Genomic DNA, 26,079 nt, shown 5'->3' on the forward strand with positions numbered 1-26,079 from the left:
GGTCGCTCTCATGTGGCTGCCTCGGCGAGCGACGGCGACGAGCGACGGCGCATCCCCGTCGCCTCGTTCTTAGCGTCACTCGTAAAAATCTCTCCATGTGGCTACCGCTTAAGGTGTCCCGATGCTGATCGCAAGGACGCCGATTTGGTCGCAACCACGGGTCGCAACCACTGTGGGCGTTTTCTGATGGCGGCAGAAAACGAGAACGCCCATATGTCTATATGCGGCAAAATTTCGCTTAGCCGCACAGCGTATTCTACTGAACAATCCTGCTGACGGACCACGACAAGAAGAAATGCATGCGAACGATCTATATACAGCTTCGCTGTAAAAAAAATGACTTCACTGTCACCAATTTCTCAAATAAAAACTGTGATAAAAATAGCTGAATAAAGCAGCACAATCAGTTATAACGTAATCCAAAATCTACGGAACGTAAGGAATAGAATAACGTCTTTATATAGTTATTTTGGGATGCGCGGGCATATCAGCACACAATCAGTCATGCAGCCGGACCTTTCACTGCAGGGCGATTTCGATAGAGAGCGAGAGAGATTCTGGCGTGCCAATGAGTGAAAAAAAAAAAAAAAGTTCACAGTTGAAAGGTTTGTCGATGCTCCTATTGTTTTTATTTGGCATAATCACAAATTGAATCGATTTCTTAGAAACGCTCTCGCCTGTAATTGTGTACTCAGGATGGTTCGTCAACCTCGTTTTATTATTTTATTTTTCTTCAAGATCTCTAACAACAAGTTTTGTAGAGAGTGTTTCTGTGTTCTTATTACGGTTGTTTTAGGCCTAATTAATGTTTCGAATATTTTTGAAACAATTTCTCCTCTAAGTATTAATTAAAGATCGTTCCTCGATCTTCTTTATTTTACTTACTTTTCTCTCAGATTTGCACTAGACATTCTTTTAAATATTTTGCTGAGTAGCAACGTTCGTGATTACAAAAGGTATGAAATGTGAGTTTCAGTGATATCAATGAGCCGTGATCAGTGTCAGCCGGTACCACTCACGAGTGGCCGGTACCACCCACAAGTGCCACTCACCACTCACGAGTGGTAAGTGGCCCTCACACTCACTCAGACTCGCACTCGCCAGCCGGAAACGATGGTGAGGCTCACACACCACTCAATCGTGAGTGGTGTGTGGGTCGTGTGTGAGCTCTCGGGACTGAGTCTGCTATGGCAGCGTCATCCGGAAAACTGCAGTGAAGAATGCTTCAATGCAAATATAGAATAATGAAGGGAACCGACGTAGCAGGAAAGTGTGAAAAAGCGCAAACTTGACGTCTGCTGATTAGCTGGTCAAATATGTGAAACAGGGGGCACAGGCATAAACGCCGTTTTCGAGACTCCAATAAATCTACCTTTGTGTCAGAGAACATTGAAAAAATAAGTAGAAAGAGAAGTCGAAAACAGAAAAGCAAAAAGAAAAATCACTTTGTACGATTTGAATGGTTTATAAACCTAATAAAACGGTATATAATTGCCTCTTTCGGCTTTTCCTAAATACAAACACTCCAAAAATAGTCGTCATTGAAAACATATTCTATAACCAAAAACTCGCCGCTGCTGCAGCTTTTTGCGCCCACCGAACTGAAGTTGTCGCGGCCGCGAATCGAGCACACGAGTTTTTCCACCGACATCGCTGCGAAGACACAGCTGGTGACAGTCGACGTAAATGATTGTGCAGGCCTATGAAGCGAGAAAAAATCATTTATTGGCAATGCAGTTTTTAACAAGCATAATGAGTGTTTTTAATGTCGAGGGTAAACAGCTTGAAGCACAAGTTTAATTTCCCGTAGCTGATGCAGTCGCTAGATGCTCTTTTAGATGACGTGAATCTGCGGAAAGTCTAGAAAATGTAAAACATTGTGGACATAAAGGAAGAACCAAACAGCGCTTCTCTTTTACATTTTGAAGAACGAAAAGTATAGCTGAGAAGATTTAAAAAATTCGTTGCGTTGTAGATGCATGCATGCATGCTCAAGTGTACAGCGCAGCGGAATCAGCGCTTTGAGTAGGTGTTCCTTGCGGATGAGCCCGGCGAGCTCTGTTTCTTTTCTTTTCTTCACAGCCCTAGCTTTGTTTTATATACATGAAAACTATTCTAGCCCTCTTGTTATTGCTGCAGTAAACATCCGCAATATTTTTTTTTCTTTCTAAGGATACATACCCCGCTCACCTGATAGCATGCAATTCATTAACAAGACGTTAAATTTTTCACGAGCTTTAACATACTGCGACCAACAACTCTTTCGACAACCGTAACGGCAGCAACAGTCATCATAGGTAAACTTGCGTTAAGTAACCAAACGTTTCTTTACCAACACCACTTCTTCGTGCTGTCGCTACTCCAGACGATCGAAAAAAAAGCAGGCAGAGATATGTGCATAATCCTAGCGAGAGTAGCACAGTTTCATGGACACATTTTTACGGCTCAGCATGGTATTTAAACTGTCACAACCAACATTCACAGGGAAGAAAAAATTCTCTGTCTGTACATCAACGTGGACGGCAAATGGGCAAGCAATTTGCTGTGCGTGTGTAGCTTCCGAAGATGAGTGTAAGCGCGCAACAACACAACTACGCTTTACGCAGCCACGATGCGTAGACAAAATAAATTGCTTCGATCATGGCAAACTGGAGGGAACCACTCTGACGGCATCTCGTACTAAAAATCCTCATATACAAAACAGTCTTCATTCTTCTTGACTCCTATGCCGGAAAAGAGCACATCCGGTCACCACCTACAATACACACACGCGCACATGACAGAACAAGTTTACTGCGTTTGAAAGACAAGACTAGTGATGTCTAAAAGGCAGTTCCTTCAAGCCTTTACGAACGGGTACGGAGACAAGCGATCTGTTAAAACACTGATCAATAGTCCAGCCCCTAGTAACCATTCAAATCTTCGCATCAGAGAAAAAAAACTCATATCCAAGATGGCCGCGTGAAATTCTTCTTCACAAAAATGTGAGATGGATCGCTCTAGCCTATGATAACTCGTTAAGCTCCAATCAGGCTCTTAAGTACGTTGTTTTCACACAAAAAAGAGATCACAAACACTACAGACTTTCTAGTGTTCCGCTGCAGAGCGCCCACAGCGCATGACGCCATTGCGGTGATATCAAAACCGAAATAAGAAAACTGTTAAACTGCATGACAGCATTCTGTAGGTGCGATCGAACAGTACCACATAAGTAGGGTTGTTCGTTTTCGGATAAAACCCGATTTTACCCGATTTTTACACTTCGAACACGTTTCATGAAAATCGGGTCAAACCCAATTTCTTCCCGAATGGACCTTGTCAAAGTAGCGATCTGCGCAATTGTGCGCTGACGGTCCACCGCTGTCAACCATAACTTGCTGGAAGCAAGCCCCACAAACACAGCTTTCGAACTCATCGAGTAGTGGCACGACTCTACTGCTCGCTACCTCAGGGTGGCAATTGCTGCGCTGAAAGCTAATGGAAGCTGCGTTGTCGCGAGAACTTCCTCCCAGTTGAGATGCGTTTAACGACCAGACAGGTCTCGGATGAAGACCGACATGTTGCGCATGCAGATGATAATTTACTTAAACAAGGATGAGTGAAATGTCGATGACCAGCTTCTCGTGAATCAAATGCTTCATTTCTCAGACGTTATCAATGCTTTTTACTGTCATTACCACAGATTCACTTCGAAACAAATGCTAAATTTCGGAGACCATTTTCTAGAGAACCCTTATGTCCCCCTGATTACCAGCTTGAAACAGACACCAATTTTAGCATGCTAGAGTAAAGAAGCTCGTGATAACTACTGATAAAATAAAGTGACTCTATTACTTGGTGCATCTATATATTTTACCCGAAAAAAAACCCGAATGTCGAAATGGTTTTACAAAAAAAACTGATTTCTACCCGATTATCATGTTGATAATTAGCACCCGATTTTTACCCCTCCCCCCGATTTCAAAACAAAGTATAGAACCCGAAAACGAACAACCCTACACATATGGGAACCATGGCAACCGCACAGTCGTATTAAGCAATGGTAAGCTTGGTCGGCGACCGCCCGTCACAGAAACTAATCTCTGTGACGTCATAGGGGCAGTGTGATAAAGTGTCTGGTGAGTCGCCCTTCAATCTGTTTTCCGTATTATACAGCTGAATGGTTAAAAGCCTTACTCTGGCTTCAAACAATTCTGGCTTCGTTATTCTGGCGAGAAGCCCGTTCCTTCTACAGCGCGTCACTGCTTGACTATAGCACTACTGCGTATACGTTCTCCGACGCTCATAACCGCTGCAATAACATATCTCAATAAGCCGAAAATTCTCACTGATCCGCGGAAACACGCCACACAATGTTCAAACCAAAAATATTCTTCAGTCGGGAGATTATGATGCAGCATAACCTATCCCTCTGGTAATAAAGCCGCTTATGTAAGGCCGGGGTCTTTTCGGTTGAATCTTGGTTAAATGGTGGCGTGAAACACGAAGCTGCCTACACGTTTCCGGCGAGAAAGTAGCATAGACTATACATGCAGTATCGTGGGAACTGCACCGCGTATACAGCGCCGCTCTGAGAACAACCCTGTGCGCCTGTGTACAATCTATGGAGTAATATAAGGCTCACAGACATATCAAACCAGCGTACATGAGTGTCCCCTCTCTTCGAAAATCTGTAACGACCGAGATTTTATTCCGCTTATAGCTCACTCTAAAATGCTATATGTTTGCCATTAATAAGCTAACGTCTATAAGCGTCGTCAGGGTTACCAAAGCTGCCAACAAGATATCCTTTCAATGCGAAGAATGGTCTCATAAAATATTATGTTTCTGCGCCTACATGCCAATGCAAGTGGAGCTGTCAAGGATATGAATATAGCACCTTCAAATGCCACGGAAACTACTGAATAGTGATTCGGCTACTAGATCGCAACCCCTGCCTGTACGTTGAAAAGTTACCTACATCATGATGATATCAGCAGAAATGCCACCAGCAAGATCTAACTGTGCGGAAATACATAAAGACTTGACCGCGAGTATTTCCAAAATTATACGACAACAACGTGGAGTGGTTAGCGACTAAGCGATGCGACCGGCGGCACACTGATCCTTTTTCTTGCATAATCGTTCCGATGTCGCCTCGTCGCCCTTTTTCCAAGAGTATACGCGACGCTTGCCGCTCCAAGTCGTTCATGCTTTACCACGCTTCTCATGATTTCAATCGAAGCTTGATGAGGTCTTCAGATGGCACATGGCTTTTATGAAACAGCACCAGTCGGCTTATCCTAATGATAGAAATGTGTAGTAAAAATACGACAAATAAATTTGCTACTAGATGTGAAAACTGTGTATGAAAGAGGCTTAAAAGTGGTCTATATAGAAGTAAAAGGAAGAGATAGAGGTGTCTATCTACGAGGTCTGGCACGTAGCTATCGGGTATAGAGGACACTGCCGCACCACGGTTCCGCCGTGCTAACGCTTGACAGTGCCATGCTGCGGGCTATTGTTGCTCCCTGTGGCTACAAGTCCATCAATATTTCAACTACTAACTCGGTCTTAACTGCTGCAGCTTGAATGATTAGAACAAAACCGGACTTACAAGTTAATGGATAAACGCCACCGAGCCAAATGAGTGTGAAATAATAACACTGTCAGCTGAAAGGTTCACGCCACCAACAGGACAATTCAAACGATGTTATCGTAAAATCTACAAAAAAAAAAGGCTGTTGCTTTTCCCAAGCAAGTGGAAGGAAAAGCACAAGTAAAATTCGACGTGCAGTACATTGATGCCTGGTTCCAGGATGTGTTGTCGTTCCAAATGGCGCCCCTTATAATTCTGTGGCGCCTTGTGCAAAATCCAGCAGCTGCGTACATATCAACGAGTTCGGTGCGCACCATGCGCGCACTTTGGCACCTAAGTTCGTGTCTAACTTTGCTCCTCGAAAGTCCGGACTTGTTCCTCCCCAAAGACTCGGCCGCTGTACGGCGACTGTTCCTCTCTGTCGCGCACGCACGTATACGGCGGGGCCTCCTCGCAGATCACCATCGCGCGGCCCATCACGGAGGCGGACTACCGGCGCCGCAGCAGCGTGCTGAACGGCGGCGACCAGGGCGGCTCGGCGGCCGCCACGGTGTGCGTGGACCGGCGCAGCTGCCACGAGGTGTGCGTGACCGTGTCCCAGCCGGGCTCGCGCCTCTGCTGGGAGTACGAGACCGAGGACCACGACATCGGCTTCACCGTGCTGCGCCGCCCGGCCGCCGCCGAGGGCGACTCCGCCGGCAGCGAGGCCGAGGTGACGGTGCTGCCCTGGCAGCGCGAGGACTCCCACGTCAAGGCGCGCGAAGGGAGCCTCTTCTGCCAGGAGCCCGGGACCTGTACGTACACACGAACACGATGACACAACGCAAAGGTGGAACAGGCTGAACGCGGGGGGTATACTCTCGGTTAAGCATCTCGTGGACAAATGCTTTGCAACATTGTGTAACAAGAGTTACTGCGCCTTGAGCTTGTGATGCTTAACACCTATAGTTTATGCTTAGCACTTCAACATTTCGCCGAAAGTAAACGTGTGCACTAGCCTCAAGAGCTCGCTTTTTCGAACGTGTAAACCTAGAGTCAGTGGGCTGAATGTTAAGTAACATTCTCTAACCGTCTATGCAATTAAAGCGAAGCCTTCTATGTCGAACTGATGTTGACGTTGTCCCATAACGCACTGCAGAAAAGCCAACTTTCTCTGGCGACGATGATGAGCTTGTGCGAAGTGAAAGATGATTGAAACACGAAGCTTTCTCTGGTCAAAAGCCAAAGTCTGCAAAGCCCAAAGTCAGAGTCCCAAATCCAAATAGTTACCCCCAAAATGCACTGCAGGAAAGACAACTTGCGCACCGCGTTTCCACAAAGGCACACCAAGCGCATCAAAAGAAAGAAAAAAAGGCTTCCCGTGGCCCGAATCGCGTTGTAAAGCCGACGTCTATCCGGTTGCGCCGTTACTGGACGGTCGTAGCAGTTTGGATTTTGGACTTTGACTTTGACACAGGTTGCACGCGAGAAAGCTTCCCGTTTTAACCATCTTTCTTTTACAAAGAGGCTTGTGTTTTGTTTTTTAGGTATCACGGCCTCTCATGCATGCTTACACATGTGACGGGTTATACGACCTCACAAGCATTGCAGCCTTGCTTCAATGCTTACGTGAGCTACGGCCTTTGTTCTTACGCCCGTTCACTGAGCTCGCTGTACGGTTTTCGCAGATGTGCTGAAGTTCGACAACTCCTTCAGCGCCTGCCGAAGCAAGAAGCTGACCTACAACGTTCGGGTCGTGCCGCCCACCATCACTGACGTGGCGGCGTGACCGCATTTCTCGGCCTCCATTCCTGTTATCTCCTGGCCTTACGGGCGCCGGTTCCGCCAGAAAGAAAAACAAGCCGCGAGCAAATATCGCGAACCTCATGTGCACTCCCACGATATTCCGAGCTTAACAAATGTTTGCTCAAACCACAAGTTGCGAAGGTCTTTTCGAGGCACTTTTGTTACCCGTGCTATCACTACAATGACGGCGATGGCTATGGGCCCAACTATACGATAAAAATTAAACTTTTTGTGTTTTAGAATGGTAAAAATAAAAATAACAAGAAAATATTTATAAATCGCTTTTTTTTTCAGCATCACGCATAGCCCCGTTTCCAAACCTGTACTACACTTGGCTGCCACAATACCAACAAAGATAATGTTCCCAATACGTAGAACCATATTGACTAAACGCGGCTGGAATATCCACAGAAGTAAACAATTTTTTTTTTTTTCGCGTTTTCAGTCCCTTTTCGAAACATAGACTTCTTTTTGTTTCGGCGATCTTAAATTGTTAAACGGCACAGCTTGTTAAACGACAGAGCAATGTAAAATACCAGACGGGAAAGAGTTGAGGTAGGTTGACTTGTTTGATGTTACCATGCGATTCACTGACCTTCACTTCGCTCGCGGCACCCACCTTCCTCAGTGCTAGTTTTACATGCAACATTAGGGTTAGCACCATAATCATGCATATCCTGCAAGTATAGCCCCCTTTGTGAAAGCGGGAAGCGGAATAAGTGTGCTTCCGCGGGGCTCAGTAGCGTCTACCCTCGCTATCCACATACCAGGCTTGTGTGCTCCGCGGTGTTTTAACGGCTATTTTTGTCCCGTCGTGGTCTTCCCGAGTGTAACCCTCTTGTCACAGGAGGCTTCTAACACGTCTTTGTTGCATCGATACGCACCGCCAAGCCTATGGATAAGACTACGTTGATACCTTTCGAAGCCTTACAGTCATATCATTCCAGTTGCGTACAAACTGTCATTTTAATACTGGAGGAGGAGTTTTCGTGACTATATATTTTTTGCGATAAAAATGCATCTTCCTGCTAGTAAATTGCTGTCAACTAAAAAAAGAAAGGGGGGGGGGGGGGGGCATTACGTTACTTTACCTTTGCCAGTTTACGTACTAACGAAGCTTATTTTTCAGGGTTCTTAAATTTTGTATGTACACTCGGTTACGCCAATACGCGACGCCTCCGTATCTAATGGCGGTCAGCTATAGCTACCGTAGTGAATGAAAGCACCTGGTTTTTAGCGGTAGTCTCTGGGAGGCACGCACAAGATGGAGGAAAGTTTGCTTGTGGGGATTAAGCTAGCGAAATTCGTCTATGAATGATGCTGATTAATTTATTTGCGCTAAAGCGAGCAGTGACAATGCTACTAGAACACTCCTCTTAAAACGGTAGGCAGTAACCACGGTCAGTTGATTCCAGCGACATCGGCGAGTATCTGAAATCGATGCTCTTAGCAAAGCCAATGGTTAGCTCTCAGCTGTGCCCCTAGAGACGGACAGAATATTTTACGATTTCACCCGACGTCTGACCAAACAATGTGGACCAACAGTGTTATATTATTCATAAAAAACACGTATTCTCTTAGATGCCGATATTATATAGTGGTGAAGCTATTCTTTAGCTTTTTAGGTATAGGATTTGCACATTGTTCGGCTGCCCGTCGTTCTTGGGCCTATATATTTTTCCAGAAATTTGTCACTTTAAGTACACACTAAATATGTACGATTTTTTTGCCACACTTGTTATGCATCGTAGTCTTACTGCGGTGTATTGTTGATGATGACTGCGTTGATTTCCCTCCTGTCTCCCTTACACAGTTGTTTACGCACCTACATACCCTACCACTGGATGGTACACGCCTGTGGAGCGCGGAAGGTAACCTGTGATAAAAGCAACAAAATGTTGTGCATACTTCGTCCTTACGCTGCGCGCTGACGGAACGAAAAAAAATGTGCGCCAGCATGGAATAAGCTTCAATGAAACAAATGCCGTGTACATGCGTTTCCATCTCGCAACCCTCGGTTGGCGACAGTTCGAGAACTACACGCCCCTTTGCGCAGCAAGCACGAACTGTCTGCTGCTTTTTGCCGGGTGTGTACTTCAACTTGTTGAGAAATAAACATGCCTCATGTTGGACTTTAGCCTTTTCGAAAGCTTTCGTGTGCTTAGTTATTTCACAAGGGTGCGTGCTCTCTGCGACGCATCCGGTGTCCCGTTTAGACCAATAGGCATGCAATGCTGTAATTGGTGCACAAAGTGACACTGTTGCAACGGTGCTTTGTGTTAAAAATAGTGGCACAAGATGTCTGTTCATTGAGTATAAATGAATAAATGTAGTCCATTGATGGAGCTTACAACGTTCAACAAACAATTGTCAGAATTCATCCAAGCATGACGGAGTAGCCGCACATCTTCCGCAGAGCATGTGGCTTTGACTGGGGAAGCGCTGTGTGGGGCAAGTAGCACTTCAGTTTCGTTTGCCACGATATAAACGTATTGTTAGCGGTGGTAGGTTCCCTACGGTACGTCAATTGCAATGAAATCCTGCTTGAGGCGCTGAAAGCGGCTGTCACCGTGGTAACCTCAACGGTACGTGTTTTACAACTCAGTGGTGTTAACATCAATGTAAAGGTGAATCTTTGCATTGCAGACATGCTGTTCCCGCTTGTGACGAATTCAAAACCTCAGAAATTAGGAACAATGCTTTTCTTGCAATCACCACAAAAACTTACGGCTAAATAAAACTTTCCGGCTATTGAGTAGCGTTGGTAAACACTGAAAACGGAGGCTAGCACGGCCTTATTTATGTTTGAGACGAACATAGACGGGCGTGTTCATATTCCGCGAGTGGGCAAACAATTACCACTCTGTTCTTTCATCTTTCATATGAGGGAGAGAGAGGGAGCAAGAGTAATTTCTGCTCTACCTTGTTACGCACCACCGCTCCGATCGCACGGACGATAGCCCCGAGGTCAGCCGTCGGGGCGTCGCTGGTCGTACTTTTACCGCGTTAGAATCCAGGTGTGGCCTAGCAACCCCCCGGCCCTGCTAGCCGCCGCTCCTGAAGCCGCACGTTAGTACAATTGTAATTACCTTGCCCTGTATGCGCAACTAAATATTTAATTACTTGTATTCCTTAGCTAAGGAGGCCTATTGTTCGTCTTCACCAAGTTGTAGTCTGTGTCGCCCTGCCGCGGGTAGAACTCGTCGCAGCGTCCACAAACGCTCAGTGGATTTTGGGGACGCCGTTGCTAACCGCAGCTGCGTAGCCGCGATTTCAGCTCTCTGTAGCGAACCAACAGTCCCCTCACACTACGAGTGACCGTTGTCAGACTTTCTGTGCTCGCTAGCTGTGACTGCCGTCAGTGAAGCTTAGATAAGGCTCCACCGTTTTCCAGCCCCCTTAGCGCACCACTCGTTTGGCGCTTTCTGCATAACCAACGGTTGTATAGCTATAGCGGTCTTGCAAGAGCAGTCAAGAGCTGCGAGTCCGCTCCCCACGGCGAGCCAGCCTATTCATCCGGCCCACTAACCTCCTAAGGAACGCACATCCAGATCTTTTGCCTTGAATTCTCACTCCATCCCTGTTCCCCCAATTCTCTCCAAAGGAGCCTAGAGTCACCTAAAAAAAGTCGACATTTGGGCAAGTTGGTATTGGTTTAACATCTTGAACGACAAGCGTTAGGAACGAACAGACGAGCGTTGAGCAACGTCTTGCCTTCTTTTTCACGTGTGTCCGTTCACAATGCTGCCCTTCAAGATGCTAGAGGCCTCTCTCCAAAGAAAAGTGATCCTCCTTCTCCTCCACCTCCTCCGGCACTGATTATACATCCTAGTCCCAAATCGACAGAGGACCTAGGAACGTTCGTTGCGCACCTGCATCATCATCTCACGCCGTCGTACGCGCTAGGAGGCCGCCCCGGATGTGGAGGAGGCCGTGTCGTCCGTGGAGACGAGGGCCTTGAGGGCGTTGGCGAGGTCCTTGCACTTGAGCACCACCTCCTCCTGAACGAGGCTGAAGGCCATGGCGATGATGGCGAGGCCGAGCACGAGGTAGAAGCAGCAGATGATGAGCTTGGCCTGTCCGCTGCCCGAGGTGGCGCCCTGCTCGAGCAGGTCCGAGCCCGGCACGAAGTCGCCGAAGCCGATGGTGCTGAGCGTGATGAAGCTGAAGTAGGCACCGTCCAGGAAGCTCCACTGCTCCCACACCGAGAACAGCGTCGCGCCGAAGCAGATGTAGCCACCCACGAGCACCAGCACCAGGTACACCGGGATGCGCTCCTGCATGCGGCGGACCAAGTATGTATACCGCAACGTTTCCCATACACACTGCACCCGCGTGGCTCTATTGCACACGTAACGCGTAACGCATATGACATTACGATTGATGGGAACATATTACTCACCTGTCGGGTGAGTAAAAGCGTTATGTTTTTCAAGCGATAGCTCCTTTCGAAGTGCGTTATTATGTACCGCATCGCAAATAAGGTGAATATGGGCAAATAAGCAACTACTTGGTATGACGACGACCCCTCAGCAGCTAATATCCAGAACGTCTAGGTATTTTTCTCCGTCCAATATGGACACTTAAAAGCACCGTGCATTTTACACGTCTCACGCAGACACCACGCATTATACGCACCAGGAAGTGGATAATACAAGCCAGGTAGGCGATACGTTGAAATTTGCAATAGGCCGACATAAATTCCCTCGCAATCTCTCCGACCTTACTGTTTATCCTAGACTTGGGCACCAGCCGTCCCCAAAAGGCAACGGAGGTGCTTTCTCACTATCTAAAGACAACAATGTTGTGTGCACGCATGTTGTCTCTCTTAGAAAAGAAGCCCCCAACTCTTCCTCGAGTCGACTTAACAGGAATAAACTTCTATTGAAGCCCAATATGACTCCGCGTCTGGAGGCGGACTAGTGGGAGGGAGTACTTAGTTGAGGAGTCTCTCGCTTTGGATGGCCGTCCAGATAGGTTGCGAACTGGACAGCTGAGCCACCCACTGCGAAGGGGAAAGGGGGGCATTGGGAGGGAGGTCGGCTATGTGGGAGCACTCCCGTACGGTGTGGCGAAGAGTACCTCTTTGGGGGCAAAACGAGTTTCAGTTTGTAGACATGTTTCAACTAGTCAGGTGTGGGTGATGTAGCGCGGCGCACCCTCACTCATTACGCCCTGAGACTAGAGGCCATCTGTATACGCATGGGTCCGCTTGCGCTGTATCCTCCCTCGCGGTCGTCCGTCCCCGCGGTCCGGTTTGTATCGAGCCATTATGCTACATATCCGACCACCCGTATCAGTGCTTGATACCAGCGTATCCTGATACCACTATGATACCATGACACCATCATAAACATGACGCCAGGTGTATTTTGCTTGCACTGGCTTGCATTGACTCTCCACTATCGGCGGACACTGGCAATTCACCAGGGAGAAAGCTTCCTGTGAAGGATTTTTGCTTTTTTCGCCTGGACAGTTTTGTGCTAGGGTATAATGTGTTTTTTTAGTCTCATGCGGTCATATCGTTTCGTTTTTTTTTCGTTAAACCTGCTTTATTTTTGTTTTTTTAATTATTTTCTTCCTCACCTTCCATTTCGACTGTTTCCCCTTTTCTATGCGTTCGGCAGGCAACCGGACCTACGCTGACTGACCTACCGGACATTTCCATTTTTTAATCCTTCATTCGTACCTTCCTTCCTTCCTCCCCTCTTTCTCTAGCAGTGTTGTTCAAACGGACTCGATGGATTGCCTTGTGTCTCTCATTTTTAAACTGTTTGTTAAGGCGGAGTGGCTAATCGAAGTCCCCCCCCCCCTTTTTTTTTTTAATAAAGAGGGCACATATATTTCGAGTTAGTGCTTATATCGAACTATCAGAACATCTCCCCAAAGGTCGATACATGGTCCCTTGCTGTTCCAACTATATATTAATGATCTCCCAAATTGCTTCACTTCATGCCATTAATACGCCGACGATACCGCAATAACATCTTCAGACAAATCCATCACAGTACTTACATCTTATCTTTTTATTTTATTTATTTAGGTACCCTAAGGGCCCAAGTGGGCATTACATAGGGGGGAACGAGTTGAAAACCGACGAAACATACAATATTCCAGAAGGAAAGAATCAGCACAATAAAAGTGACATTGTAATACCATAAGAGCATGAGAAGTATACAAACAATTGAAAAATAGAGCGTTAAACATTCTATCCAAAAACAAGAAGGGTAAAGTGACAGAGAATCTGTTTTTTTTTTAAAGCAGGAACACACAATTGCAGTCTAGAAAAAATGACCATGACAAGACAATTTTGTGTGGCTAAAAATGCGAGGAGTGCGGTTTGACAGGAACAGGCGTCTGTTAGATCCACTAGGCTACTCGGGTCAACATCTAAGTTAAACACTGAACTCCTGAATATCGTAAGCTGGTGCCGTAATAACTGTTTGTACATTAACACTAAAAAAACTAAATATATGATTTTAAACCTGGTCAACGACACATACCCTCAGTTCCGTCTTTAACACTCGAACCTAATCTAATTGCTGTTTACAACTCTTTTTTCCTTTCATGGTGTGTTACCCGACCCTAACCTAAAGTATAGCTCTCACATCAGTCATATCAAGAAAAACACTGTCGGTGGTATTCGGGCCCTAATCCAAGCTCGTCTGTATTTTTCACAGGATGCTCTCTAATCACTTTATTTTTCTTTCATACAGAGCCATTGAAATTACGGAATCACCGCCTGGGGAAACATATCGTTTTCATATTTCATCAGCACAGCATATTCAAAATCAAGCCATCCGCATTATCACCAGGAGCCATCCTTTATCTAACACCCAAGACTCATTGCGCCAATGTGTTATCAGTTGAAAAGTTGTTTCAATATAACATAACATTAATATTTTTCAAGTCCTTGTGTTTCCAATTGCCTTTTAATTTTATCAACCGCACCTTCTTAGCAAACCACATGAGTAAAAGCTTTGCATAAAACTTTTTACTACCACGTGTACCAACTAATTACAGCAAAATGACTTAAACTTTGCTTGCACTATCAATTTCGAATAGCACCTACTGTGAAAATATTTATGTGCGTGTCGTCATTTCAATCGTCTTTAAAAGATACATTTTGTCCTGTTAATTGGTCTTTGGTCACTTTATTGCTAATTTATTCCTAATGGGAATTAGATATGCCGATTTTCTCTTGTCTTGTTTCGTCAGTTGTGAACTTTTCCCAGCTTTTTTTGTTTACTTGAAATTAATTCACCCTTTTATTATTTTTTTTTTTTTGGGGGGGGGGTCTTATATTGTTGTACAGTTGCTGCCAATGTTTTTTTTTTTTTTGTAATTATTATCTCTGTATTAACTCATCGAGGGTCCCTGCATAGTCACCGACTTTGGGAGCCTTGTCTGTAGTGCTTTTACTTGTGAACTTTTCTTACGCCCTTCAAAAAACTCCTTGTCTTTTTAAAACTTATTTATATATTCATTTTTTACGTATAATTAACAGTCGCGTCTAGCGATCTTGTGAATCCCATCGAATTCTACCAAGTTTGACATTCGTTGTCAGCCTACGCCAGCGTAGACACTGATCAATGGATACGAATTGACACGTGCGTAGCTGTTTTGCTCGCAGTTTTCGGTCTATTTATTTATTTGTTTGTTTGTTTGTTTGTTTGTTTGTTTGTTTGTTTGTCTGTTTGTCTGTCTGTCGGTCTGTCTATTTATTTATTTATTTATTTATTTATTTATTTATTTATTTATTTATTTATTTATTTATTTATTTATTTATTTATTTATTTATTTATTTATTTATTTATTTATTTATTTATTTATTTATTTATTTATTTATTTATTTATTTATTGTGATGTTTAACGCGCCGAAGCTACACCTGGGCTACGAGGCCCGCCGTAGTAGAGGGCCCCGGATTACTTGTGACTATTTTGGGATCTTTAACTTTCGCCAAATATCGGCACACGGGAGTTGTCAATTTTCGCTTCCATCAGAAAAGCAGCCACCACGGCCCTGTTCAAACCCGCATCCTTAGGATCAGAAACACAACGCCTTAGCCACTGGGCCACAGCAGCGGGCAGCTTTCAATCCGGGGGGAACACGCTCCTCTGTTCAAGGTGGAGAGTTCACCTGTGAGGTGGGCGTCTCCTTCCGCGGAGCCTTCGTGGACACCGCAGAAGAGGGCGAAGCCGCCAGCTGCTTGTCCGGGCTGGGAGGCGGCGACAGCAGCTCGGGAGGCCTGCCGCTCTTCTCGGGCAGAGGTCCGCCAGCGCTGCCGTTGTTGTCGGTCTTCGACACCGAGTTGGCCACCGTCACCACGGCCTCCAGCAGCTCCGCCGGCATCTGAGGAGGAGCCTTGGCCGTCTGCGTCTCGATCTGCGCGGCACAAACTGAGCTCTTACGATTTCTCATGATGAGAAACGAAATCAGAACACGGGCCTCAAGTTTACACCACGGTATACCACGCAAAAGTAACTAGCTAAGTACCGTATTTATTGCACCAAAAGTCACAAATGAGCGAGAACATGACGTTATTTCCTGCTGAATGCATCATTTGATCATTTGTTTATCGTCATTTTGATACATGTCAGAGGTTGTGGACATGCTTTTACGACTCTACCCGCGGCTAGGCTTCGTTTCAATACTCCTCGGCTGTGCGGCGAAGCATCCACTACGTGCGCCTTTCAAGCAGGCCCATTTTGTCGGTGACTCACGCTTGCACGCCTCGACTTGCCTGGATCTCTGGCGCCTATCTATCGGCGCGATCAACATTCGATGGCGTGCCGACGCAACAGGCCCAGACTTGCCCCAAGGACACGGAAGCCCCGCGTCCGTAGCGGAGACCTCCTCTCTCCCCTCTCTCGGACTCAGTGTGCACCGCTACTACCGACTGCTCACGAACTTTGGAAAGAGTGTTGTGTGTGTCTGTGCCGTTCGTGTCGGGTGCGCAATCTAGAGGGAACACTTGTTTCGACCGTTAGCGTATTGAGTATAAATACGACTCCTCCAAGCGCTGTATTTCATTCCTGGTTGAGCAGTGAATCAATGATGTCACTCCGTCGAGTCCTGTACTGTAACCTCTCCCGTCAGGGCATTGCTGTTTGGCTTCGGCTCATATCTCGCTATGAAGTAAACGAGTTGCATTTTGCCTAAGGCTTCTGGACTTCTTCACGGCAGCAACACTGGCTGGCCGCTCGCTTCAAACCGCGCTACCACACGTATGTCGCAGACGACGGAGCTCGGCTCGGGTCGGCCTTCCTGTACGCAACAATGCGCAGAAACCCCCATAACACGAACTGACCCAGCCCATGACTCTCTCTCTCTCTCTCTCTCTCTCTCTCTCTCTCTCTCTCTCTCTCTCTCTCTCTCTCTCTCTCTCTCTCTCTCTCTCTCTCTCTCTCTCTCTCTCTCTCTCTCTCTCTCTCTCTCTCTCTCTCTCTCTCGTGTCAACCCTGCACTTAACTAGTTCCGTGCTTTTCAACAAGCGCTTTGAAACTATGCTAGATCGTAAGCTCGTACGGCCGAGGCATCAAGAAACGACGACTATGCATACGGCAACCTCTGCTTCAATTTGAAAATAGGTGATTGTAAATACGCGCCACTGGTGAGTGAGTCCGGAAAGGTGTAAGAACCGTATCGATAACCACATCATATCCAGCTTCCGATCCACTTGCATGCATGTTTCCCCCGCCTCCCTCCTCGCCCCCCCCCCCCCCTAAAAAAAAAAAAAAAAAAAAACCTAGAACGTGCTCTTCCAAGCATTATACTGGGTGGTTGGGAAATAGGGCTTTCTTGAGTGTCACCTTGGAACATGTTTGTAATAAGAAATTCTAGGTTAGCTAAGTAGCCTGAACAAAAAGTGTGAAGAGTCAACAATTTCAAACACAAAGGAAATCAATAGTTAACTGGTTAAACTAAACCTCAATAGCGCCCGTTGACTGGTTCTTTCAGCGTTCCCACACATACTGGGAAAATGGTCTCCTTCTCTCACCACGTCCTCATCGCGGCAACATGATGGCATTTATAGCGCTAGAAACTCATGCAAGAATATTCATGTAGGCTTATCCTTATTGGGCAGCAAAACCGGAGGAATGAAATAAAGTACGAGGGACGCTCTCCCCTTTCTCTGCCTCCATTATGCTCGTTCCCTTTTCAACAGTCCTCAGCTACTTCACGGCAGAAACTATGCGAAAGTGTTCTACCACTCAATTGTACGTTGGCTGCCAGCAAAGTGTTCAAACAATGTTCCATTCAATTGTGCGAAAATTCCACCCCACTCAATAGTGCTTTGACTATCTGAAAAGCGTTCAAAAAGTGTTCGATACAAGGGCTAAAATGCTACTCCACCGAATAGTCCTTTTGCCATAACAAACCATTCAATGAGTGTACATGAAAGCCGTACACGACAGGGTCGCAGCGGGGAGGGCGATCTCACCTTGGCGGCAGCTGCGTCAGCCTTTCGACAGACCAGGCAGCAGACGTTGGCGTAGAAGAACTTGAAGGCATGCGCCAGGATGTTGCCGATGTTGGACAGGCACAGCAGCATGAGCGGGATGCCCACGATGGCGTACAGGATGGTCACCACTTTGCCCGGCGCCGTCTTGGGCGCGATGTTGCCGTAGCCTGCATGCGCCAAGCAAGCACACGCGCTGCGGAGAAACCGTCGACCACGACGACCAAGCAATATATTGTCGCGAAGAGGAGGTCTGATGATGTTTTCTAGTTGTTTTTAGTTCTGTGCCGCCGCCGGGGCTCTTCCTCCAAAGTGTTGTGTGTAAAAGCGCTTCGGACGCGGCTCGGCCACCGAGGCCCCGCTTTTCTAAGAAACGTGTTGCCGAGTGTGTCTGCCCGTCGGCCGACCGGGAGACGACGGCTGCTGGGGGAAGCGAACCCTCGCCTCGGCTTGTATTACCGCGGCCGCGGCGTTCCATTCCCCCTGTGGCGTGTGCGCTGCTCGCCTTCGGGCTCCGTGTTCTTCAGACGACCTTCCCTTTTCCCCTGTTTACTTTAGTGTGTTTTGTCTAACTACTTGCTCTACGCCCGTAATTCTCCGAGTGCGCGCTTTCGAGTCGAAACCTTGTGTCTGTGTTTTTGGTCATTTTCACGTTGGCGGGGGACATGTCTGATTGGAGCTAAGAAGCGTCTTCCTGATTGGCTGCGGGTGTGCCTTAGCCTTTTCCCCACCCGGTCCGCACACGCTAGGATGCGCTTTTTCCCCCAATGCGTCCCCCCAAAGCAAATATAACGCGGCCCCTCTGGGGAGCGAGAGCGAGCAACACCAGGAGAGCCGCACTCTGCCGCTCGTCGTCGTGCCCTCCCGCCGGGAGCCATTCGCCCGCCAACTATGTCCCGCTAAGTACTCTGAATCTTTGACTGTCTTTCTAATCTATGTAACAAGTGTATTCATTCTAATTCATATGTGCTAAATGTCACCAATGTCATCTGTAAAGTAAACAAGTTATCCTTTAAAACCTCTTCGACGTCTCGACTTTTCCCTTCCGATCTTCATGCTACAGTAGCGGCAGAATGTAAACAAAAACACTACGTTACAATATTACAGCTAAGCGGGACACTGCAGTCGGTTGAAGATGAAGAATACGGTGGAAGCACCGCACTCAAAGCATCGCCGCTAGGTCAGCTGTGGTGCCGGTGACACTTTTGCAGTGTTTAATTGAGCTTTTAATTTAACGCGGGGGACTTCAATCTGATGCGCACGAGATTCTGTTTGAATGCAAACGGACGCATTTGAACATCCGTTCGCAAGAAGGTGCTTCTTTTAGCGCCAGGTTTGAACCCACCACTTCGGATATAAACCTCGTTCTCCAAAAATTAGCCTCCCCTTCCGGCTACGGAAAAAGGAGAGCCTAATATTGCATTTTGCTCTCACAATGCAGCGTAGAACAACGACAACTTTTGCATTACGACATAGTTTTAGCGCTAAAATAGCAGTCCACATGAAAGGCGACTGCACAATCCTTTCATGTGTTTGCCTATTTTAGCGCTATAACCATTTCGTCAAGTATTCAGCAACTCGTCGAGCAACAAGTTCTTCTCCAGTACAAGTTTTAAATCATTAGCTGCGAGCAGAAGTTTTGCTGATATTGCGATGGGTCGCTCTCATACATAAAGACCGACAATCCTCAAAAGCATGCGCCACAGATTGAGGCCGGTCACGATCTACCAAAACAGAAACAAACTCAAGCATGATGCATGCGTATTTTGATGCGAAATCTTTAACCTCCTGAGACCCGAGACATGATGTTGTAAAAACCAGTTAATTTTTTTTATACAATCGAATTTATTAGAGTACAGAGATACTTCTGATGCCATTCTTTATTTGCTGTCACGTTTCGTTGAAAAGTTATCAGATGTGCAATATATTGCACACTGGGACTAAGTTGTCAAAAAACCATGAAACATGATGTCATAGACAGTGTGTGTGTGTGTGTGTGTGTGTGTGTGTGTGTGTGTGTGTGTTGTGTGTGTGTTGTGTGCGTGTGTTGTGTGTGTGTGTTGTGTTGTGTAGGTTTTGTGTATGTGTGTGTTTCGTGTGAGGGGTTTTTTTGTGTGTTGTGTGTGTTTTTCATGTGTTTGTTGTGTGTTTTGTGTTTCTATTGTGTGTGTGCGTGTGAGCCTCGCTGTTTCCAATGAAGATAAAGAAGCCGATCGGCTATGGAAAGTCCGTCCTCTTCTTGACATCATTAGAAACGCTTGCCTCACTCTGCCGTACTCACCAAGCATCTGCGTTGACGAGCAAATTATTCCATTCACCGGTAAGTGCCCAGTTAAGCAGTTAGTACCTGGGAAGTCCGACCAGACAGGCCTGAAGAACTTTATCTTGGCCAGCCCTTAAAGGATCCATGAAGACAAAACACAAGTTTGGTTCATTCAAAAGACGGCCTCGTTAGAATCATACTGACACCGGTTTTATCGTAAACGTCGCTTAAATAAGCTATATAATTAGTAAAAAAGGAAATGGTCATGCGACCCACTCGCACATTTCCCGCAGAGAACCTATGATGTCATACCAGACTTCTCTGCGATTGGCGGAGGCCGGCAAAAGCAAACGCAAATTAGGCTGAGCTTATAAGCTTGCAGGACGAACTATTTGGGCTTAAGTTTAGGGCACATTCTTTTTAAAGCAATAAGAATGGTGTGATAAACAGTGGAAGTCACGAAATCACACGTAAACATAGAAGCACCGATGCGTACTGCTTTGGTGCTGCGCGCACTATGCTTGGTTCTTGGGGTTGTCTCAGACGACACCGGCCGATTGACGCAAGCAACGGTGTCTTACGTGGCCATATTTGTCGAGCGAGCACTATGTTTCACGAAACGATTATTTTCTCCCAGATGCTGGTATGCTGGCGCCATCTAGGTTCAGTAACGTAAACAAACGCGCGACCCTGCCGTACGGGGTGGAGACACCCTTTGATTGGTCCCGTGCCGCCGCAATTGGGTCAACGTGCTCAACGCGTTGTTCTTTTCATGTCCCACGAGACCGAGCAACGCGAAACAGATAAGATGGTTCAAACTTCGCCAGTAAACGTATTGCGGCGATAATTTTAGCGCGGTTTTGATACAATCACTTGCTTCGGCGGCGAGCTAGCGAGCCAAAATGGCGGCGTCAGCGTATACGTGTCTCTACTCTGTACAGAAGATGAGTGAATCAAGGAGCCCTAGGCTGCAGAGCGGTCGGTTCCTGTGATGTCATTGCAGACCACGAAAACACATTATTTAGCGGGAAAATCAAAAATTTAACTTAAATAGATTAATTTCTCAGTGAATAAAGCATCGTTTGTATCCGGACAAGAGCTGGGGCACTATAAAAGACAAAATCTTTCGAATAAAAGAATAAAACTAACTTGTATTTTGTCTTCATGGCTCTCTCAAGGCCTTGTCTTGATTTTGAAATCTTTAAGGGAAAGGAAGCCTCCCATAAAAAAGTGTTATCAGTGCTTCTTGTCCCCATTTGTCAGAATACTCTAAATAATTTCGAGGGCAGAGGCATCGGCGGCATCTCAAGGGATTTATTATTATTCATTTTCAATCAAAAAATCCCGGGCAATCTACACTAACGTGAAACCTGGCGAGGGGCAAAGCACGCAATGCATAAGTGTATTCTTGGTGGCTTGGAGTTTTTGCCAATGGAGATGAAACCATTGGGAGGTAGAGGTATACAGCTTTGATGTAAAAGTCTCTCGTCTTTGAAGCACGAAGCTCTCTAGCACAAGGTGTAAACGACTGTCCCGGTGGTTTTTTTCCTATGCGTTATGAAGCGCTCCAGCAAGAGATGTAAACGAGTGTCCCGGTGTTTTTTTAGTACCGGTTAACGTTCTAGCGCGAGGCGTAGTGGGTGTAGACGAGTTTCCCGGTGTTTCAGTACCGTGGCTACATGAGAGGACGATTACTATAACGACGGCAGGAGACTCCAACAGCCTCAACCCCTAATGGACTTCGCCCTTGATAGACCCCTAATTTCGAAAGAAAGAGAAAATTAAAATAGTGGGTTCTGCCAAATGTATACAAAAGGTCAACATTGTCCTGACATGCACATAGAATGTTGCACATGAAATTTACGAGTGAAATAAAGAAGAAAACAGAAAAGTAAAGGCACGAATAGCGGTGGTGATTAACACCTTAGTCTCTCATGAGCTCATAAAACCAAAATCAAGAGTGTCACAGCATTTTTAAACACATGAAAAGAATTTACTTTGGATGCATCGATAGAAAACCCCCGGGCTGAAAAACGCCATTTTTGTTTGTTAGTATAAGCGCAATATCACATTTATTGTTGCACGAAACACAGACAGATTGCACCACCAGTCTTCTGGCTTTGAGAGACTGCTTTGGTTTCGCTTTCAGCCAATTTTAGTTTACGGAGCGCGTAAATGTGAATGTGCAATATGTTGCACACGTGGTCTTAAGAGGTTAAAGTGTCTAATGAGCGAAACAGCCTGGGTCGGCGGCGTAGGCGCTGTCGGTAGAAGCAAAATGGCGCCTACATCCCCATTGGCTCCGACGTCCCACGTGGCTCCATAGCGCGTAGCTCCAACATAACCAAAAAGAAACACACACACACACACACACACACACACACACACACACACACACACACAAGCTTACGCCTCCGCTGCAGTGGTTCGCTTAAGTTCGCTTAAGTAAGGCATGCCTACACAACTGAAGTAATGAATGCTTTAACAAAATTAGCTTTAAATATACAGGGGACAAACACAAGTGGGAAACAGACCACGCTGGGTGAAGAGCGAATCTCCCGGCTAGGTTCGTTTCTTATGTGGGTGAATGAAGGCGCACTTCATTCAAAAAGTTCGTATATTTTCAGCGATTTTTTAACAGCGAAGCTGTTTAGCAAATCGCCATTTTTCGTCTCCGCAGTCAAAAATACCAAGAAATTGCCGAGCGCCCACACGTGATCGCGGGCATCGTGACGACCGCCCAGCGTCCCCAGCGCACGTTCGTCAGGCCCGTATACCCACTTAGGGAGATTGGCCAAGATTGGCAAAAAAAAAAAAACTCCCGCGTTCGCCGTAATCGTGGCAACACTTGCTCGGAACGAGAATCACACGTCATAGCGTACGTCCCTCCAAGGTGATGTGCAACGATTATCACTTCAAAAAAAAAAAATGAAAGACGCTCACACCTATAGCAACAATGATGGAGTAAAAGGTCATTGCGGCAGCGAAGGAGAAAATCCGCTGCAATCGTGCACTTAAACCTAACCTTCGTGATGGTCGTGAAGGTCGCGTACAGCTTCGCTACCTTCAAGTGTTACGCGTTAGTTTGAGCTTCCTTCATTTTTTCGCCATGCATGGTTTAATCACGCCCACGCTCAACTTCGCCTTCAAGTTACCCGACGGAAAACTTTACTCCGTCATCCCATTGTTGATGTTTCCCCCACATGCGTTTGCCTACTCACTATTTATGCACTCGTTATTTTTTTCCCGCGTGCACGGTATCAGTGCTTAGAGTTTTACTGATCTCCAGCACGCAGCGTCAAGGCCCCTTCAAACAGTTCGCGCCTACCTTTCGAAGCAGCATCCAAACAAAATGGGCGCTCTCAAACAAGTCTGTTTCACCAACTACAAGCAATCTTCTGAAGCGCTGTTTTTATTATCATTATTCCCTCCGCGCTCCCAACCCAAACGTTCACAGGAAACAAATGTCCGTGTTTAGACAACAGGGCTGGCATTTATGCCCGTCCATCGAGGGCTGAGAACGACGTCCCGAGGAGTTACCCGAAAAGTGACGCCAGTGGACCGTTGACAGTTCAAAGTCGGCGTGTGGATGTCACCACCAGCGGCAGAGAGCGGAGCTATGCGTCATCCGCTGCTTCAAGCTTCGTCTGCCTACGCACGGGCTCTCAGAGGATTCTCTGCCGGCTTGGAGGCGCCAATGAAAGCCACGACAGACGCAGCAACAAACGCGCTTTCTCTAAACAAATAGCGGACCGAGCTGTCACAACGACTGCCGGGCGAACACACGAGCACGCAGACAAAAGGGCGTTGTGTAATGTTTGGCTATGGGCAGTGCGCAAGCGCGAGTAAGTCGTGCATGCCGCGCACACATCTACTTCCGGTTTTGTTGTATGCGCGCCTTCTCCTGCAAGAGTGCACGGCCTTTCCAGTCCCAATACCTTTTACCCGCTTATTCTCAGTTTCTTTAATGTTTCTCTTTTGATCATCGCCAGTCGCAAAGCGCTGAATTACTTCCGGTCCTGAAAGTCAATAACAAAGCAAGTCGCCAAAGCAGCGTAGGGGAAACTTTCCGAACTGCTGTCGAACGTTGAGGCCCGGATGAAAGCAAACGATTTCAGCAGTCCAGCAAAAAAAAAAAAAAAAAGAATGGAGACGTGCCTGACGAAACCTGTCAGCTCGAGAAAAGCAGAGCTAGCATATGGAGACCATATCGAGGTGAAATGTCCATTACGCAATACGGAAGCGATGCTTTAAAATGTTGCTTCATAGACAAATGCGACTCACGTCAAAGCTTTTTCGCCTCGGAAGGACGTTCGTACATGCCCTGCTTTTAGTCGCCAAGAAAGTCGCCAAAAACTTTTATTTCAGAAATAAACCAACATTTCCCAGTTGCGGCCATACCACTGTAAAAACGAGCGCAAATACTTTAGTAGACCACACTTTTGGGCAAGCAATTGGTGCATATTAAGTAAAAATTAAAGCGCGGCTCTACAAGGACAACGGAAAGACGACAAACACAAGCGTTTGTTTGTCGTCTTTCTGTTGTTCTTGTTGAGTAGCGCTCTAATTTTTACCAGAGCGCAAGCAGTTTAGCATCAGCTCTGACGGGAAATCAGTGTTTTTCTTATGCCAAAAGATTGCAACCAATCTACACTTCTCGCAAAACGAAACGTAAAGTTCAAAAAATCGAAGAAATTTTAAATAAGCAGCCAAAAATTCTGCCAGAAGTACCTGCGATCCAAGAGAAGATTCAGAGCGCCCAGCATCTTTTTCTCGCTCTTTTTCAACTTCAAAGAAAAAACCTTGAGGAACGCTACGCACAACAACAGTCTAAGCATTTGGGATAAAACGTGTGAAGGAGGCTCCATGTCTCCCGGCACCCCTGCCTTCTTTTTCCTTCCTACTTATTCAAAAATATACGCAGACACCGAGGAAGAAATCTGTAGTCTCCAGGTGCGCTTGTGCGCAAGGGATTAAAACAAAAAATATCGGTTCGGTTTTGCGCGGCTTCATTACGTTCCCGCTCAATTTCACTTGAACTAAACAAGCTATTTAGCAGTAACCACATGCAGCGATTTTTGCGAGCGACGCGACGAGTGATGCGACTGGGATCCGCAATCGCTCGTCCCAGTCGCTCGCTGAGGCAGCCACATGAAAGCGATCGCGCGAGCGACGCGACGAGCGATCCCAATATTGCCGCACAGCGCCCAATACGATTATTGAAGTACACACGGCCGCAAGGTTTTTTTGATGTGAGCATTTGTCACAAAAACTGGAAATAAACGTATTTCAGTGAGCAAAGGATCGTACTTTTCTAGGATGCATTGTGCCGCCGCTCGCCCCTTCCCCTCGTTCTCTCCCGAAATCGGAAGTTGCGCCCCTTACTGCTCTCCTATTGGCTAGTCGTTGAGGCCACTTCCGGGAGGTGAGCGACTTGTTCTGGCGACCCAGAACCGAGCGATCCGACGAGCGATTTGGTCCGCGGCGAAAAGTAGTTCGTCGCTAGTCACGTCGCTCCCCAAATCGCTTGCAAAATCGCTCCATGTGGTTAGCGCTTTTGACTACTTGCGCTAGAGTACCTTGCGAAGAATACTTAAACATTAATAGCGGTTCGGGTTCCTGCTTAGTTCCGGTAAAAATATCTGTTCTATACCGGTTTTTGGTTCTGGTTCGACACCGTGCTTGCCCGTGCCACGAAGTCAAGCGACGACACGGCGGTGGCCCTTGAAGCGAGAAACTTCACTCTCAAAGCGCCTGACGTAGTACCACATAGTCGCTCTTCTGTAGGTTGCTTGCTTGGCAAAGTTATGCAAAGTTATGCAAAGTTGCACCATTGTGGAAAGCGCTCCAACGAACCAATGCGCCCGCTTCGAGGTCAGCTCTTTATTATTGTTTATTTTTTTAACACGAACGTGTTTTATTCCTGGATACACAAAGATTTCAATGACGCCATACCCGTCACGGAAATGACGCCAGTTCAACAAAGCAAG

The 26,079-nt window shown here is 46.5% G+C and overlaps 2 protein-coding genes across 2 annotated transcripts in view; one reads left to right on the top strand and one right to left on the bottom strand.

Moving 5' to 3' along the window:
* LOC144144601 (SEC14-like protein 2) overlaps nucleotides 1-9,657 on the top strand; it is a 55,123-nt gene extending 45,466 nt beyond the window's left edge. Inside the window, exons 11-12 of the mRNA XM_077676108.1 lie at nucleotides 6,036-6,372; nucleotides 7,246-9,657. Of these exons, the coding sequence (XP_077532234.1) occupies nucleotides 6,036-6,372; nucleotides 7,246-7,346 (438 nt within the window). The 3' untranslated portion in view covers nucleotides 7,347-9,657. The remainder of the gene's footprint in view (nucleotides 1-6,035; nucleotides 6,373-7,245) is intronic.
* LOC144144602 (potassium channel subfamily K member 18-like) overlaps nucleotides 6,232-26,079 on the bottom strand; it is a 69,392-nt gene continuing 49,544 nt past the window's right edge. Inside the window, exons 2-5 of the mRNA XM_077676109.1 lie at nucleotides 17,809-17,996; nucleotides 15,504-15,749; nucleotides 11,236-11,640; nucleotides 6,232-6,370 (exon numbers count right to left, since the gene is read on the bottom strand). Coding sequence (XP_077532235.1) covers nucleotides 11,266-11,640; nucleotides 15,504-15,749; nucleotides 17,809-17,996 — 809 coding nt within the window. The 3' untranslated portion in view covers nucleotides 6,232-6,370; nucleotides 11,236-11,265. The remainder of the gene's footprint in view (nucleotides 6,371-11,235; nucleotides 11,641-15,503; nucleotides 15,750-17,808; nucleotides 17,997-26,079) is intronic.

Source organism: Haemaphysalis longicornis, unplaced genomic scaffold (assembly GCF_048455015.1).
Source record: "Haemaphysalis longicornis isolate Haplotype H1 unplaced genomic scaffold, Haemaphysalis longicornis Haplotype H1 scaffold_7, whole genome shotgun sequence".
NCBI lineage: Eukaryota > Metazoa > Arthropoda > Arachnida > Ixodida > Ixodidae > Haemaphysalis > Haemaphysalis longicornis.